This window comes from Aphelocoma coerulescens, chromosome 28 (genome assembly GCF_041296385.1).
Source record: "Aphelocoma coerulescens isolate FSJ_1873_10779 chromosome 28, UR_Acoe_1.0, whole genome shotgun sequence".
NCBI classification, from domain to species: Eukaryota; Metazoa; Chordata; class Aves; order Passeriformes; family Corvidae; genus Aphelocoma; species Aphelocoma coerulescens.
The window spans coordinates 1,346,657-1,363,831 of NC_091041.1; the positions used below are offsets into that span (position 1 = coordinate 1,346,657).

A 17,175-nucleotide genomic window follows, 5' to 3' on the forward strand; every position below is an offset into this window, starting at 1 on the left:
CACGGGACATTCCTGCAGGTCGTTGTACAACTCCCATCCCTTTCAGCAGCAGGATAGAAAGGAAAATAGCTGCCTGAAGTGGGGTGGTTCATACCCGCAACACTGAATTTCCCCCCATCACCAGAACTTGGCAGCCCCCCACACTGAAGCCACGCGGATGGCGTGTTAACCAGCACTGGCCCGTGCACACAGAAACCATAAAAGGAGCAGTATTAAAAAAAAACCCCAACAACCTACTAATTTCCTCAGTCAGCCATCCATAGCCGTTCCAATTCATACTGTATTTACCATCCTGACAATCTCTGTGTTAGAACAGCCTAACTGCTGCACAGGAACGGGCAGGGATTATCCAACATCACACGTACCCACAGCAGAGGCCAAAACTGGACAGAGTTCCTTGCACTGAAGTTCATGTTTAAGCCCACAGATGACCCTTCTGCCATCTTGAAAAGACAAAAAATACGTGTAAAACCGAGAACTTGCTTTAGTCTGAATTTTTGCCTGCTCCTTGACACGGTCAGCTCTCATCCAACTCCCACTTCTGTCCCTAAGTAGCTTCAACATGAACAGCAAACTTCAGCAGTTCATGTGTTTGATATCAAAGCAATGAAAGAACACAGGATTCTGAAATGATAAAATTATCACAGAGATTTCTCTGAAGTTGATTTTGTTTTGATTATATCCTTTCCTTCCTAACATCTGTTGTCCCATGGATCTCTCCAGACTAAGCAACAACCACTGAAATCTGTTTTAGGTTTCCTTCTGAGCATCGATAATGAAGACTTGGATGATTACAGAATCACAGACTGGTCTGAGTTGGAAAGGACCCAGAAGGATCATTTGAGTCCAACTCTTAAGGGAATGGTCCATATGAAGATCAAACCCAGAACCTCGGTCTTATTAGCACCAAGCTAATAACCAGAAAAATGCTGCAATATCTGTATCTGAACACATTTGGCTGTGAGCCAGTGAACACCACAAGCAGTTCCTGTTCTTTCAGACAGACTGTACATCCCTGTGAAACAGCTGAGTGAGGGATTGACATCCTTCTAATAGTTCACCAGATAAAGAGAATCTGCATGTATCTTTGACTGAATGGAGATGCAAAACTGCATAATCAAAGCCCAAAAGTAATAAGGGGAGGAGGAGAGATAGGACTGCAATAGAAGAAGAAACCAACAAAATCTGTCAGTGGTCAAATAAGTAAGAAATTAGGAGCAGTAGTCTGCACTCCTGCTGAAGGGGCTGGGAGCAAACACTTCAAAGTTAATTGAGAAGTCAAGTCACTAGGGATGTGATCTCTGGCAACCAAACTCTACAGGGGCAGCTGGAACCACCCTTGTCTCTTGTGTTTGCTGCATACACTGTTGCAATGTACAGATAAAATGAACACTGCACTAAAGCAATATAATACTCAAAATTTAATAGAACAATCAGAAAAACATTGTGGTGCACCAGAAGGATTTAAACGTCTTTAACAGTATTTAGCAGGTTTGCTACATTTCATGTTGGAGTGTTGGAAAATGCTGTGCATGGGATATGGAATTATTTCCATGGTCATGAAAATTTCTAGATGCTAAAAACAGAGTGAGAAGAACTTTAAATGGAAGGATTTCAAAGACCATTCACTTCATTCTGCTTCCCAGGAAGATCCTTTTACTGAGGGCATGGAAAAATGAACATGACGTTAAATGGTTGTGTCTCCTAGTTCTTTCCCTGTGGTACAACAGCTAAGAAATGGAATGGGGACAGAAAGCAGCTTATGAAAACTGATCAGAAATGAAGAGTTTTTTATCATGAGAACCCCATCCTGACACATCAAGACGTATGTCACACACACTGCAGCCCCCAAAAGACATTTTAAGTGCAGATTTCCTTGTTTCATTTTCTTTTTCTGCACTGGGAAGAGACATTTCTCATGCTTGAAGGGGAAAAAAAGTACTAGTTAATTTAATTAAATTTTAAGTCTTGATTTCAGAGTGATAAACCAATCATGATATAAGAGAACATAGGAATAGAAAAGAATAATGCTCCTACATAACTTTATGAGAGACATTTCAGAAGAAAAAGCCTTTTTTCATAAAATTAAATTCTGCACTATTCTTTTTTGTAAATATACAAAAATGATGGTTATATGGCTGTCTTCTGCTAGAGTTTCCCTCTCTCTCTTTTTTTCCCTACAGAAATATCACAGAAATATTGAGTGACTCACTAACTTCTTATTATTAATGAAAGTTGCTTGAACTTCGTTGGAATTGTTTTCAGAGTATGCAACTACTGAACAGCTCTGTAATGGCCACAGAGTTGAAATGCCCTTTGTCCCATCCAGGGGGTACAAAGCCACAAAATAAATATACTCTTCATTTGGACTTCTGGCGGTAATTTGGAATGAATTTTTCATTTGAAACACCTCACCTGGAGCACCGTGTTCACCTGTGGGGTCCTCAGAGCAGGAAGGACATGGACCTACTGGAGTGGGTCCAGAGGAGATGCTCTGAGAGCTGGAGCCCCTCTGCTCTGGAGCCAGGCTGGGAGAGCTGGGGGTGCTCAGCTGGAGAGGAGAAGGCTCCAGGGAGAGCTCAGAGCCCCTTGCAGGGCCTGAAGGGGCTCCAGGAGAGCTGCAGAGGGACTGGGGACAAGGCATGGAGGGACAGGACACAGGGAATGGCTTCCCAGTGCCAGAGGGCAGGGCTGGATGGGAGATTGGGAAGGAATTCTTGGTTGTGAGGGTGGTGAGGCCCTGGCACAGGTTGACCAGAGCAGTGGACTGCCCCTGGATGCCTGGAAGTGTTCAAGGCCAGGTTGGATGTGGCTTTGAACAGCCTGGCCTAGCCCACCCCATGTCATGGGCCTGGAACTAAATGATCTCTAAGGTCCCTTTCCAGTCAAATCATTCCATGATTCTGTGAATAAGACACCAAATCCTGAAAATACAGCCTGAAATAACGATTTCTGTGAATAGTACTATTGCCCTAATCACTGTAGTAGGTGGTGTGGGTATTTTTTCCAGCTTTAAAGACTACGGCTGACATGACTGTAACAATGTAATGGAGTACAGCTGACAGGGCAAAAGAAGCCTCCTCAAGATCAACAAGACGATAAAATTCTTCCCCTGGGATGGATTAACCCCCACACCACAGAGTCCACGAAGCTCCTTAATGTTCTCTGTCCATATTAGTCCAACCCCATGTTGTTAAGCAGGCTGACCTAGGAAGGGGCAGCAGGCCAAGTCTTGCTGCTCAGGTGGTGTTTCCTTGTAATCCTCCATGTAAAAGGGGGTTTTCCCTGCCCCACACAGAGGAAAACATGGAACATTTGAATGGCTGGGCTAGATGGCTGTGCACTTGCAGAGGATGCAGACATACCTGACCGTAACATGACCTGCTCGGGAGCATCTGTTGGGAACAGGGTGATTCCTAGGAGCCACTGGAGACAGAGATGTCTCGGGTTTGGAGATAAAACTTCAGGAGGAAACACTCTGAAGGGAAAAGGGCCTCCCCTTTTCCTCTACCAATAAGACAAGTGGGTCACAAGAAATTAAAGTGGAAAAAAACCAAACTGTTTATTAACACCAAAAAATCCCAGGGTAGAACAGGATTAAAAAGCCCCTCAAAATACAGCAAATTCCCGGAGAGGGAACAGACACGTGGGCTCGGAGCAGCCGGGGCCGCCCCCGCAGGCTGCCCGGACCAGCGAGGAGGGAAGGGAGGCAGCGAGGCAAGGGGAAGGAAAGGGAAAAAAGAACAAGAAAAAAAACCCAACAGAACATTTTCCCAGCTAGCTGGAACACAAAGGAAACCCAGAAAAGCAGCCCTGCCCAGACCCCCCGAGCCCTTGGGCCCCCGTTGAACCGCCCTGCACTCGGCCTGGGTGCATCCTAAAGGCACAGCGTCCTCGGGCACTGAGAGGGTGGGTAAGGGATAAAGCGGCTTCATAACGTCACCCCAGGACAACAGAGCACCCCTCTTCTGAAAGCTGCATCTCTTTCCAAGGAGCTCTTCTAACTGAGAGCAGTATGCAGAGGTGATCTAGAGAGTCAAATCTATCTTGGAGGTGAAACTGAGAAACCGTGAATATGGGAATTGTATTTAAACAGAAAATCCAGATCAAAATACTGTCTATGCCTCGTTAAAGTTCCCACAAGAAGAAAAATAGGACAGATTTGCAGCATAGCCAAGTCCTGGAGTCCCCAGGTGGTCCAAGAACTCCCCAGTTAATCACTTGCACAAGTGAGGCAATGAGCTGATTTGAAAGTCGGCAATTGACTGAACACATTTGCAAAAACACATTTCAACAATGGGCACAGGAGCTCTCCAGGTGGGAATTTCAGTGTGCCCTGAAACCAACCTTCAGGCAGCACCTGAACATAGAGCAATCCCTGTACTTAACTGAGCCATCATCCTGGGCGGAGAATGTGGAGAATCCAGCCCTTCCTCCCAGAGCTGCCCGAGGGGGTTTTGCTGCAACACTGAGCAAGGTGCACAGAGATAAGATGCTTGTAAATAGTCCGCACAAACTGTGCCTGCAGATGCAGAAATGGTCACGTAGGACAGATCTTTAGCAAATGGCCAAGGTAGTCAGGAGAAGCTCGGAATGTCAAGATTTTCACTAGTGATGGATCTGCACCTGTGGCACTGTGGGGAGAACTGTGGGCTCCGCCACAAGCGTTCAGCAAACCAGCAGTTCAGTCAACCTCCTCCTGTTTGAATGGTGTCACTCTGCATTAGAGCATTACTTTCTGCCAAGACCCAAAATATGGGCTTTTTAAAAAAAACCAAACCCAAACAACCACCCCCCCCGCAAAAAAAAAAAAAAAAAAAAAAAAAAAAAAAAAAAAAAAGGCAAAAAACCCCCTCCCACCAAACCCACAAAACCCACCAAAAAACCACAAACAACAAATGCTCTGTCCTTGTCTATGCAACAGATACAGGAATAGCCAAGTACAAGAATATCATGGTCACACAATTCGTTCATTAAGCTGATTTTGTTCCAGCATGCAGATGTATGTCTAAATCTAGCATACCAGGCACTGTTTCAACTAATACAGGCTGAGGTTTACAACACTTTAGGATGAGCTTCATGTCCAGGTTGTCTCTTAGTATTTACCACCCTCTATTTAAAACAAACCCAATCTTTCTGGGTTTGAACTCTCCTTGTCTGAATGGAAGCAGCTGTCTCGGTTCCCCAGTGACAGCCCAGACAGAAATGCTCTCTTGCTACAGCTGGTTTTTTTGGTGGGTTGGGTTGTTTTTGTTGTTGTTTGTTTGGGGTTTTTGGGGGGGGGGGGAGGGGTTGTTGGTTTGGGTTTTTTTGTTGTTTTTGTTGTTGTTGTTTTTTAAGAGTCAGATATCACAAGAAATTTCTCAGTTTCTCTTTTCTCAGCTGTACTGTGTATTTAAAAGTGAAACGCAGGAGTGGAATTGTGCCTGCTGTCAGTTTGTACCATTCCTGGATACAGCCATGACTTGCCTTGTAATTCAGTAGATATTCAGCATTTTCTTAGAAAGAGGGGCTGTGAGTAAACACCTGCCTTCCCAAGCAACAGCACTTCAGCATGCAACAGAGCAGTCAAACCCAGTTTACCAGTACAGCTGATCACACAGCTTTAAAGGGATGGTGAGGCCTGGCACAGGGTGCCCAGAGCATGGAAGTGCCCAAGGCCAGGCTGGACAGGGCTTGGAGCAGCCTGGGACAGTGGAAGGTGTCCCTGCCCACGGCAGGGCAGTGGAACTGGATGAGCTTTAAGGTCCCTTCCAACCCAAACTGTTCTGGGATTCTGCCAGGGTTAAAAAGGCCAGGGAAAGAGATTTACTTGTGTGAACTGTGTGCGGATGTCAAACACTGTTTCTGGTATTGAGCAAGTTTTAAGAATTTTGCACGGAATCCAGCTCATAGGAGCTGTACACGGTGATCTTTATAAATTCCACAAGACATTTTATCACATCCCAGAGCAAACAAGAAAAAAAAAGTGTTTCAAACTTAAGGGTGATATAAAATAGCAAAACTCAGTCCAAAAATTAAGTATCTTTATTTGACACTTCTAGAAAATTTTTACAGTTTTAAACTAAAACAGACTAAAGGAAATTCCAGTGTTTTTTGATAGCAAAACAAAAGGAAAAAACCAAATGAACACAATAGTTGACATTTTCAAGTTTGTTTTCTTTCATCGTATCTATATATGCCCGAAACAGGCTTCATTACTCCACGGAAAATGCACTCTGCAGAAACCCTTGGGATATTTCTCACGTCTTTGTCCTAAGATTCTGCCATCCCTGTTAATTTTGAAATAGGGTTTTTTCCATGTTACATCACAGAAGGAAAGCTAATCTACATCTACTCACTGGAAATCCTATGTATTACAATGTATTTACATATATAAAAATATATATATTATGATGTGCTGTGCCATTGGATACAAGGCTGTAATTCAGAGGGAGGGCTGGTATCAAAACCTTAAAGATCCATACAGACATAGGGTGGGAAAAGGCCACCCAGACTGAATTGAAAATCTGATGCATGTACTATGGTAAGACCTACAGTTTTGGAAAAACAGAAATGTTTGCCAAAAATGTCTTTTACTACTTAGAAACAAACTTGCTTTTTCCCTTGGTCTTCGCAATGGCTCTCTCCTACTGTCAGCACAGGAAGGGATCAGCAAGGTGACACAGTCAGTTCTTTGTTATTGCAAACAATAACAGCAGAAAAAATATCTTGTACCATAGATATAAGATACTTGTATCATAGACAAGTCACAGAATTACTGATTTATCTATCCTTGCAGATATCATGCAATATGCACAATTTTGCAAGTCATCAAGTAGTAAATGCTACACCTTCCCCAGCTTGTGTGGGGGGAAAGGGACCCTCTTCTCATGGGGGATCGACAACCCCACAGTCAGCTACAACTGTGGAACTGATCCATGTGGTGTATACACTGACAGACTGACTGACAAGGTAGGAACCAGGGAACTGGGGAAAGACATTCATTTTATCAGCATCACTGACTACATCCTTACAGAGAAATAAATTCCTCATTCTTTATGTCCCATCTGCACTTCATTACCATAGCTTGTTTGTTTGGAAATAACAGCCCCATGCAGGAAAAATACTCCAACTAAGTTTTCATACCAGTCTTCCTACACTGGCTAACTTTCTTAGCTGTTCTTTTTTTGGAGGGAGGGGTTGTTTTTTAGTGTTTTTTAGGGGTTTTTTTTGTCTCTCTCTAATTTTAAAAAATTTTATTAAGGGGCCAAACTGCATAGAAGATCTTAAAACAGCAAAAACATGTAATACGTTTGGCTCAAGAGAAAATCTTTCCTTCAGTACCTGAAATGAGCTTAAAGTTTGTTCTTCATGCGTACATATGTAAACACATGCATTTGCAAGTGCTAAAATTAACAATCTTCTAGTCTGCACTCTTCATAACACTATCCTACACACTACTATTTGAACACCATTACAAAGTCCTTCCACAAAGACACCAGACATTTAAGACTGTTCTACTGATAATGTTACCTCCAAGAATCAACTTCCTCTCTAAAGGCAGCGACTGTCAAGCATCCAAGAAATGCGCATTAAGCGAATGGGTCTTAACTCTTATCTTGTAAATCCCCTTTATATGGTTTGAAAGTTTTGCTTCCAGCCTCCTACCAATCCACACCCAAAGCACTTCTGATTCAGTTTTAGTAAAGTAACACTAGCAGGGGTCACAGAGGGCTCGTGGATTGCTGGCAGGTTATCAGACCCCAGCTCCTCCAGCCTTGAAGGAAGATGGTCAGCAATGAGCAGAGCGTCCATGGGCAGGGCTGTAAATTCAGATTTTTCTTAGGTTTTGCTTTCCTATGTTGCTAGGCTGAAAGTACAGAGCTCATAGTTACTGTCACTGACTTTAGGATCAAAGAGGTTTCACGTTCAGCCCCCTGAGGAACGCAGCGCACGGCCCAGGCCCCAGGCTGAGCACAGTGGTCAATTCCCTGTTTCATGCCTTTCATACAGCACCGGGAGTGCACCGTGACACAGAGATTCCTTCTTGCTCTCCCACAACCAGTGCTCTTTGAGAGTTTGAGAGTCAAAAGGCTGGTGGAAGAGACAAGTGGCAAAGTATGAAGACAAACAAGGGACATGTTCACCCCAGCACAGGCAGGCTGCTGCACTAACTGGCCATCAGAGCCATCAGCCTGTTCTCCACATGGGCTCGCTGCCAACTTAGGGTCTGCTCTAACATCTCTGATATATATTTTCTGCAGTCTCCACTACTGGATAATGAAAAAGGAGATTATGACCCAAACCAAAAAACCTATGCCACTGTGGGTTGCTTTTTATTTTGTCAAACTAAACCACTGTTTTGAAGTTTTTGTTCAACATAAATTGGAACCAACTTCGGTCAGAGCAGAACAATAAAATTCTCTTCTGGTTCCTTGCTGGGGAATGCATGTAAAGGACTGTGCTCCTCCCCAGACATCACCACCTTCCCACCATCCCAGCGTTCAAAGCTTGGATCCACAATGGAAGAAGTTCCAGGTTTGTTGCAATTTCCTGACTACACATACATGTTTCAGATGAAAAGAGCTATTTCTATCCTTTCTGAACCTCTGGCTTAAGGAAGAAGTTATTGTATTGGAAATAACATCAGCTATAACTCCTGTGTGCAACCCCACCCCAAAGGTCAGGCTCCGGGAAACCTCACTGCACCGACGGAACACGGTGCTGCTGCTTGAGCAAAGTGTCACATTCTCAGGGTTGGAGACCTTTCAGCAGCTCTTGACTATGAGGTGTTGGCTGTCTGCTGCTGCAGGGCTCCTACCAGCCCAAGCCACCAATTTTTTTAAGAGTTATGACAGAATCTTAGAATCACAAAATATTTTGGGTTGGAAGGGACCTTACAGATCATCTCATTCCAGCCCCTGCCATGGGCAGGGATGCTGTCCACTAGATTCAGGTTGCTCAGGGCTACATCCAGCCTGGCATTGAACTTCCAGGGATGGGGCATGAGCTGGTGATGAGCTGGCTTGAGACCAGGTCTCTGCATATTTTCAGCTGACCAATATTTACATGAAACACTCAAAGTCAGTTCTCAACATACAGCACATGTCAGCAGGAAGCAGTTGTCAACCAAAAAAATCTAGCTTGCAGATCATCTCAGAATTTCTCAGAAACAAACACCTGGATGAAGTTTGCCATCTGGAGCTAAACTTGCATGTTGACATGTAGAAAAGTATTATGAGAAAACTGGATAAACTGTAATGCCACCTTCACCTAAGGAAGGTGACTCCAAATAATCATAGGAACATGGGCACCTGTAACCCCTGGCTGCTGGACTCACCAACAGCTTCTGGGAAACAGAACCAAGCCTGAGCCCCTGCATCACACGAAGTTAAGTCCTCTGCTAGTTCCCAAAATTATAGATGATTGTATACAGTACACTAGTTCCCAACTCAAGAAAATCCAATCTAAACACATTATTCATCACCTATCACTAATCTACAGATGGCAAAATGTTGTCTTTACTCCATGTAATTTGAATATTTAACTGCAAAACTGGAAAAGGTGGAGCCCTCACAGAATAGCACATAATTGATAAATAGAGATGATAGAGAGGATCAGTGAAAAGAATGTTCTTTTATGCCAGTGCTCAAAGGAAGCTTCTGGTAGCACACAAAGCTGTCGTGTTCTGAAAATGTTCCAGTGTGCAAGAAGCAATTTAACAAATTAAACATAGACAAAAAAGAGTAAAATTGATGTGGTTTCTTTCCAGAGGATTTATCACTTTTAAGCAGCAGAAAACAGTCTTTGTATCACAAGAGCTGAACTATCCATCACAGCGGTTACAGAACACCCTGACAGCATTCATGATATATAAATTGAGTACTCCAGGATAAAGTTCATGCTATAACATCATTAAACCCCGGGAATCCTGACCCTCAGACTATACCTGGACAGGTAGGCCAGGGCTTGTTGGCTGGCCCCAAGGGGCAGTGGCATGAAATGACTCTGGTTGGTGTGGTTCAATTTTCTCCTTGCAGAACCAAAGGAGCTCATGCACTGGGCACTGCCCTGCCCCACTGAGCCCTTCACCTGTCATCCACTCCTAAATTTTCCTACCACCAGTGCCAAAGTTTCCTTATTGTAATTTGTCTATTAATTCTAATGTCATCCCTACTTGAAAATGACAAACCAATTTCCAGCAGCATTTCAGATTTTTGGATATTTATCATGCCCTTTGGTTTTCTCTTTGGAGTCAACTCTTCCATTGCCTTTCTTGTTCAGTGTCTCCTCATGCTTTCTGAATCATCTTCAGTTTTTTCTTATCCTCCCTCTCTCCACCCTACCCAGCACCACTGGCAAAAACCTGAACTGAAAAGCTGTTAGTACAGCTCTGTTCTTCATGTCCTGCCCCAGCCGGGAAATGACACGCGAGATTAAAACACCTAAAGATTCACTGCTCCTTGTTGCTGATGTTTTCTGGACCTCTGACCACAGTTCCTGTCCTCATTTGCCTGGAGACACAGCCCTACATAGATTTCCTTTTAAAACACCAGAGATTATACTTGTCATGGAAAAAAGCACCATCTCTGCAAGCTTTGGATGAGTATTTGGATCTACTGGTATGTCTGTATTTCACACTTGTGTCAATCTGCTATGTGCTAAGCGTTGATAATCATTAGTTGTACACATTACTGCTTGGCCAGCATATTCAGCCCTCAGTGTACTGCAGGTAACACAGCAAATGATGGAAGCATGAACAAAATACTCTGTTTTGTTCCTGGACTGAATGAAGCTGCTGTTGAAAAGAAATATCATGGACTTTACATCCTATACAGCCTGTGTAGTGGAAGAAACCAGAAACACATACCCAGCCATGGGGCTAAAGACAAGAACAAAACTACTAGATCTTGCACTGGAAACAGCTCATGTCAGCTTGAACTTCAAGGCAACACTGCTCTCAAACACCCAATACTGGCTTTTTTAAAGAGCTGCAGGTAATTCACAGCATCTCCCAGAGGCAGATTAATTCGATAATGACTGCGGCCACAGGCTGCAAGCTCACAATGCTGTTATTTCAGCACAGGCTGCTGGGCTCTGTCTGGCTCCACAGTCTGTGCCTGTTTCCAGCATACTCAGAAGTCACTAGGCACTACCATGGTAGTCATGATCTGTTCCCAGTTGGAACAATGCATCAGGAATGCCAAAACCAAAGCTGAAACAGAAATGTGCATGGCTGAAAAGTACTGTCAAGACGTCCTTAACAACAGCCATACTGAGGGGTACTGTAAGGAAAGAGCATCCTCTGAAGGAAAAGCTTGACTGATTATCTAAGACCATGGAAAATGTTCAAGAAATTTGGAAACCCACAGTTTTCTAAATGAAGTTTTCTATGAAACACATTAATAAACCTTTTGGAAAATAGGCTGTGCTGCAGATTTTCTGTTGTTTCGCATCTGTCCAAGTTTAGAGAAAACATTAAATATTTTTGCAAGTGTAATTCTTACGTATGTGGATGTGCTTTTATTGGTGCCACTGGTAAAACCAGAATATATTTTTAAATCTATTCTTTTCAGTTTCTATTTTATATATTTCATTTAAAATGTTTTTCATTTGTGACAGGAAAAATAAAATCCACAAAATTTAAAGAAGGTTTGGGATACTTTTCTCTTGTCACCCTCTTGTCACCCATGTCTTTCATGTTCCATTCTACTTTCAGCTGCATTTGGGCAATCCTTCAGGAGGGAACAGACCAAAACAAACACTTGAAGGAATCTGATTCTCACTATTGTGATCCAAAGAGTCAGGTTTTCTCAGATGGATTTTCTTCTCAGTGGTGTTGGTTGTTGTTGGGGTTTTTCTGTTCATTTGGGGTTTTTTTTGACTAAAAGAAATGCCTCCCCTGAATACATACAAGTTCTCAGGAACAGAACCCTTACTGAATTTCTAGACAGATAAGGCTTAGTACGTGAAAAACATAAACAAGAAGCCCATCAACATTATTTTTAACATTAATATTACTTTCATTACTTTAAATATTAAAACTCAAGTTTGGTGTGTAACGTGTATCTGAAATCATCAAATAAAATCAGAGTCAGCCAGATTGAACTGATATGCATTATCTTCCTATACAACATTAAGTTTTAAATTAAGCTGATCAGGGAGGTTTTTTAAAGATAAAAAAACAGCCTTGGTTTTTGATGGAAGCAATTGAACTGCCCAGGATCAGGGTCTGAACAGTCACAGCCAAACTGGAGCACCAGGGTCACCTGATTCGTACAGTACTGAGATAGTCAAAATCTGTAAATTGTTGCCACTTCACATGCTTTAAACTGCACTGAGAAGCTATTGGTGGTTTTTTTTCTGCATTCTTTGTTGTTTGTGGGAGAAAAAAGTGACATGTAAAAATAGATGGAAATTCCCCAAAACCTGGGTCCAAAATGCAACTGTGAAATGCCTACAAGTTCAGTGCCACCAGTTCTTCTGTTCTAATTGAGCTATGAACAATCTGAGATATAAACTGTTTCCTAACCACACAGGAGAACAAATGCTAAAATACACTTTCAAGTAGATAATACCTCATGCTTCATCGTCAGAAAGTTACTGGCTTTTAAACATGTAGAGAGCTACTCCAAACAACATTATGACTAAGAGATGATCAAGGCAAAAACCAATAGAACTTTGAGTCAGTCTCCAATTTATCTTGCTATTTGTCAAGTTCATTATTTAAACACAAGATTGCTTTCTTAATTTAATACACATACTTACACAATGACTTAAGGCATAATCCAGTTGATTGAAGTTTTCAGTGAAATGTTTCTGTTGCTTTTTATTAGTAAGAACTGGTTCGGGTTACTGCTGGCCAAAATAACAGTCCATTAAAGAGGAGACTGAAAACCAGATCACTTTAGTATTATCTTCCATTAGGGCAATTTGTAAATTAATTGCAGTGCTGGCCGTTGGACTCAGGGAGCCTTCCCAAAAACTCAGTATCATCCTATCAGACAAGGTTCAAGTCTTTAAGTGGGAGCTGGCCAAACTCTGAAGCCACAGTGTGGTTTTAGAGAAAGCTGCTCACATTCTAGAGAAAGAATGCTACCACTGCCCACAGAAGTTATCATCCAAAAAGCACAGGGCAAACTTTTGGAAGACCTAGCCAAAAAGACAATGGCTGATATTTAACAGATAGACTGGAGAAGAGAGCCCTTCAACTCCAATTCAACAGCAAGGCCTCTCATTGCATCACTGTGACAACACTTTTGTAAATGACATTTTGGGCTCTCAAATACTTGGGAGTATTTCTTCCATGCAATCTGGAATCATATCCAAGGATCCTATAATACTTCAATTTTCGATTTCAGTTTTTGTGTGAAGTGTTTGAGGCTTTCTGGAATTGCAACTTAAGTGCAGAACAGACTCCTCTGCTAAAGCCAAATATACTCAGATGGAACAAGTAATACACAAATCCCATCATCTTTCTATGTACAAAAGCTGATGCCTAAAAGACTCAATCATGTTATACAGGAAAACACACAATTTCAGGAATGTGAAGTAAGACCAGCTGCACCCCAAAATTTTTAAATTCACAAATTCCTTCACAATGTAGCAAGAGATGCAAAATAATAGGTGAGATCCTAGGCTCATTCCAGAACCTGACAGACCATGCTTTGGCTACTACTCTTGGGGCAAAGACAAAACATGACTTAGGCAGTTGGTAAGTTACTGAGCAGCAAGTAGCTTTAAGTTACAACTGTCTCTAGCACCATATGTGCTCTGCTGGGAATGAAAAAACAGACTATTTTCTTCAAAATCAGAAATCACAATTATATTCCTTGAATGAACAACAAATAGAAGCTCAAAGCCCCAAACATAAGAACATCTGCACTTTAACATTTTCCCAATGAAAATACTGCCTGTTAAGCTTAGTATAGTGCTACTACCTAATTTTTTTTTACCTATTTGGCTTGTATTTTATTTCTAAACATTCTTAATAAGCATTTGCTTCCAGGCAGCATTCTGTGACCAACCCTGTTTATTATCAGAGACAGCCCTTAAGAGTTCACATGAATGCCTAGAAAGCTTCCTGGAGCTCTACTCATCCTGCCTTTTAAACTAGACTAGTAGCCCAGGTACCTAGAAGTAAAAACAAAGACAAAAAAGTTAAGAGATGCATTTAATGCACCATGGTAGTATAAAGCCTTTTGGAGTAATGGTAATTGAACCATTCTCTGCATTTCCTGAATGTCAGTTTATAATAATGCATTCCCTTTCATCAATGGCTTTGACAAGTCAGGAGAAGTAAAGTAAAAGGTGACAATAAGAAAAGTGCCAACAAAAATAAAAAAAGAAAAAAGAAAAAGACCATGTTTCTCTCAAGTAAGCATTGTAGCAGACTTGTTCAATGCTTTTCCTCCATGTTAACCTACACCATGGTAAAGCAGTGAAACAGCCACACAAGCACAGAGTACTGAGTAAATAAAGACTCTTAATGCTACGTCGCTATAATGCAAATGGAACAAATGGTCAAAGGCATTCACTAACAGTGATCAGAGAAACCCACACATCAGAACTCCTGGAGAGCACCATATTTCAGAAATATGTTTGAAGTGTACCGAAGCTGGAGACAGAACATTCCTTGCTGGATTTGATGATCAGACTCCCAGTGAGGTTCTTCAATGAAAGCAAACCCTACTAAACCAGTCCTAAATACATACTGGTTTTATATAGATATGTTTGTGAGGGAAAGTAAGGAGTTCTTATCACATCACTTATTCCAGCTGGTTTTGTTCTGCATTTAGGCATTTGCTTTCAAGGTCATCCTTATTCTGAGCAGTTGGTTCCTCACTCTGGGCAATAGAGATTTCTGACTGGTCTGTCTTTGCGCTGGCATCAGCCAGCTCCTCTTCAGCTGACGTGGAGCCGTGCAGCTCCTTCACATGGAGGGTGGGATTGGTCATTTGCTCTGTGTCTTGTTGAGAGGCTGGTACACTGCTGTTTTTGGGAAGCTGAGGGCAGTTGACAGGAGCTATCACCACGGGAGGCTGAGGTAGGTCTTTCTGTAAATGGAAGATCACAGTTAGAATGATGGAAAACAAGAACTATTGTGTCCAGTTATCCGAGGTAATGGTCATACAAGGTGAAGATTAAAGGTCCATCATCCCTGTTACCATTCTCCAGCAGTGAACAGATGTATACAGTTATCCTTTCTTTGTGTTTTATAGGACATCAGGGGAATTTTTCCTTCCAGAAAAGTGTTTGCTTTCTGAGTGATTGTTCCTCACCAGTTTCAGATGTGCTCTGCTGATAAGGCAGCAACAGGCACTTGGTCCTTGGCCACTGTCCAGTTCTGCCCACTTTTACTATCAGTGTACAAGAACTGGCAACTTTTACATAACATTTCAGATGATCTCAAATATTTATCTAACAATTAAATTAATTTCTCTTGTGGAAGCTTATCACAAATAGTTGAATAATAAAACAGAACTCACTGGGGCTACCTCTAGCTTGATAGATTTGGCCTTCTAGTAAGTATTCAAAAACTAAAATCATGCATGATGATAGAAATGATTCCTTTTTGAAACAAGTTAATTTCACTTTCAGCACACTGAAACAAAGTGGTAATTTACTATACTGAACTACATTTCCACCTTCATAAACAGTAAGCTATGAAAAAATATGAAGAAAATATTTTAAGGGTATATTTTATATAGTACTAAACTCCACATTTTATATAATATTGTAAGCTTTTACTACTACTGATACTTCCAAGAGAGATCAAACAAGTAACATTTTGGCAGAATCAAGGATAGACAAGGTCTACTTTACTTTTCACTAGTCTGATTTAAGTGGCCATAAACACTGCAAAAACCAGAAAACCTTACTGAGGCAAAAAAAGGTATGTAAAAAAGCAAACAATCAAGCAAAACCAAAATCTTTGTGTTTGTGTGATAATACTGCAATATTTTACTCAACTTTAATTCTAGTTAGGTTTTTATAACATTAGCATTTCCTGAAGACACTCATATCAAACTGGTATTCACCGCAAAGCCGCTGCCCGTCCAGAACATGGCAAGCTCCCTTCTCCAAAGGGCCACTGCGAAGCTGGTGAGGAGAGTACAGGGCACCAGGTAGAGGAGAGCAGGCTGCCCCATCTGCATCAGTGCCAAGGCAACAAAGGTCACAAGAAGGCCTATGCCATATGCTGGAAGAAAAGAAACCCAGCAAAAACCAGTTACTCAGATATAGCTTTGCTCAAGCACAACTAAATAATTAGCTAAAGGAACATTCTCATTGGAACATTTTTCAAGTAATATGTAAAACATCTCCAGAAGCTTTTCAGTCCTGTTTAGAGAGAAGCATTATTTACGTCATGTAAACTTGGAATACTACAGCTTTTCTATTGATAATAACATGTGAAAGTAGTGTGATTGGCCTAGTCCATACCGTGCAATTAAATAATTACCTTAAGCAAAATAAATATAAGAAATATTGTGCCTCATATTATATTTATGAATTCAGCAGATACAGACAAATATTTTGACCATTATAATGTGCTTCTTGTTTGGGTTGGCTTTGGCTGTTTCTTACTATCCTGCCACACAGCTGAAAAAAAAAAAAAAAGCCAGCCTGCTCTAGGTTATATGTTTTTATTATTTTCTATTTCTGCATAAATGTGGAAAAATTTATTTAGTAGAACAGAAGCAGCTTGGATTCATAATGTAATTATTTTCAATTACATTTTCAAGACAATGAAGTTAATCCAACTGATTTTTCTTCAGAAGGTGAAGAAAGACATTGAGGGGCTGGAGCGTGTCCAGAGAAGGGAACGGAGCTGGGGGAAGTGCTGGAGCACAAGGCTGAGAGAAGTAGCTGAGGGAGCTGGGGGGCTCAGCCTGGAGAAAAGGAGGCTCTGGGGGGACCTTCTTGCTCTCCACAACTCCCTGACAGGAGGGTGGAGCCAGGTGGGCTCCCAGGGAACAAGGGACAGGACGAGAGGAAATGGCCTCAAGTTCTGCCAGGGGAGGTTTATGTTGGATATTAGGCAGAGCTTCCTCCCCAAAAGGGTTTTCCAGTCCTGGCACAGCTGCCCAGAGCAATGCTGGAGTCCCTATTCCTGCAGGGATTTAAAAGATGTGTGGATGTGGCATCTGGGGACATGGTTAGTTGTGGGCTTGGCAGTGCTGGGTTAACAGC

General features: G+C 41.9%; 1 protein-coding gene across 2 annotated transcripts in view; it reads right to left on the bottom strand.

Moving 5' to 3' along the window:
* Positions 1-9,729: 9,729 nt before the first annotated feature.
* The window catches only part of LOC138099854 (signal peptide peptidase-like 2B), a 29,026-nt gene continuing 21,580 nt past the window's right edge, over positions 9,730-17,175 (bottom strand). Inside the window, exons 14-15 of one of the 2 annotated variants that reach the window (XM_068997427.1) lie at positions 16,023-16,183; positions 9,730-15,038 (exon numbers count right to left, since the gene is read on the bottom strand). In XM_068997427.1, coding sequence (XP_068853528.1) covers positions 14,751-15,038; positions 16,023-16,183 — 449 coding nt within the window. In that variant the 3' untranslated portion in view covers positions 9,730-14,750. Of the gene's footprint in view, positions 15,039-15,954; positions 16,184-17,175 lie in introns of both variants that reach the window. The other variant, XM_068997429.1, reaches the window with a different exon arrangement.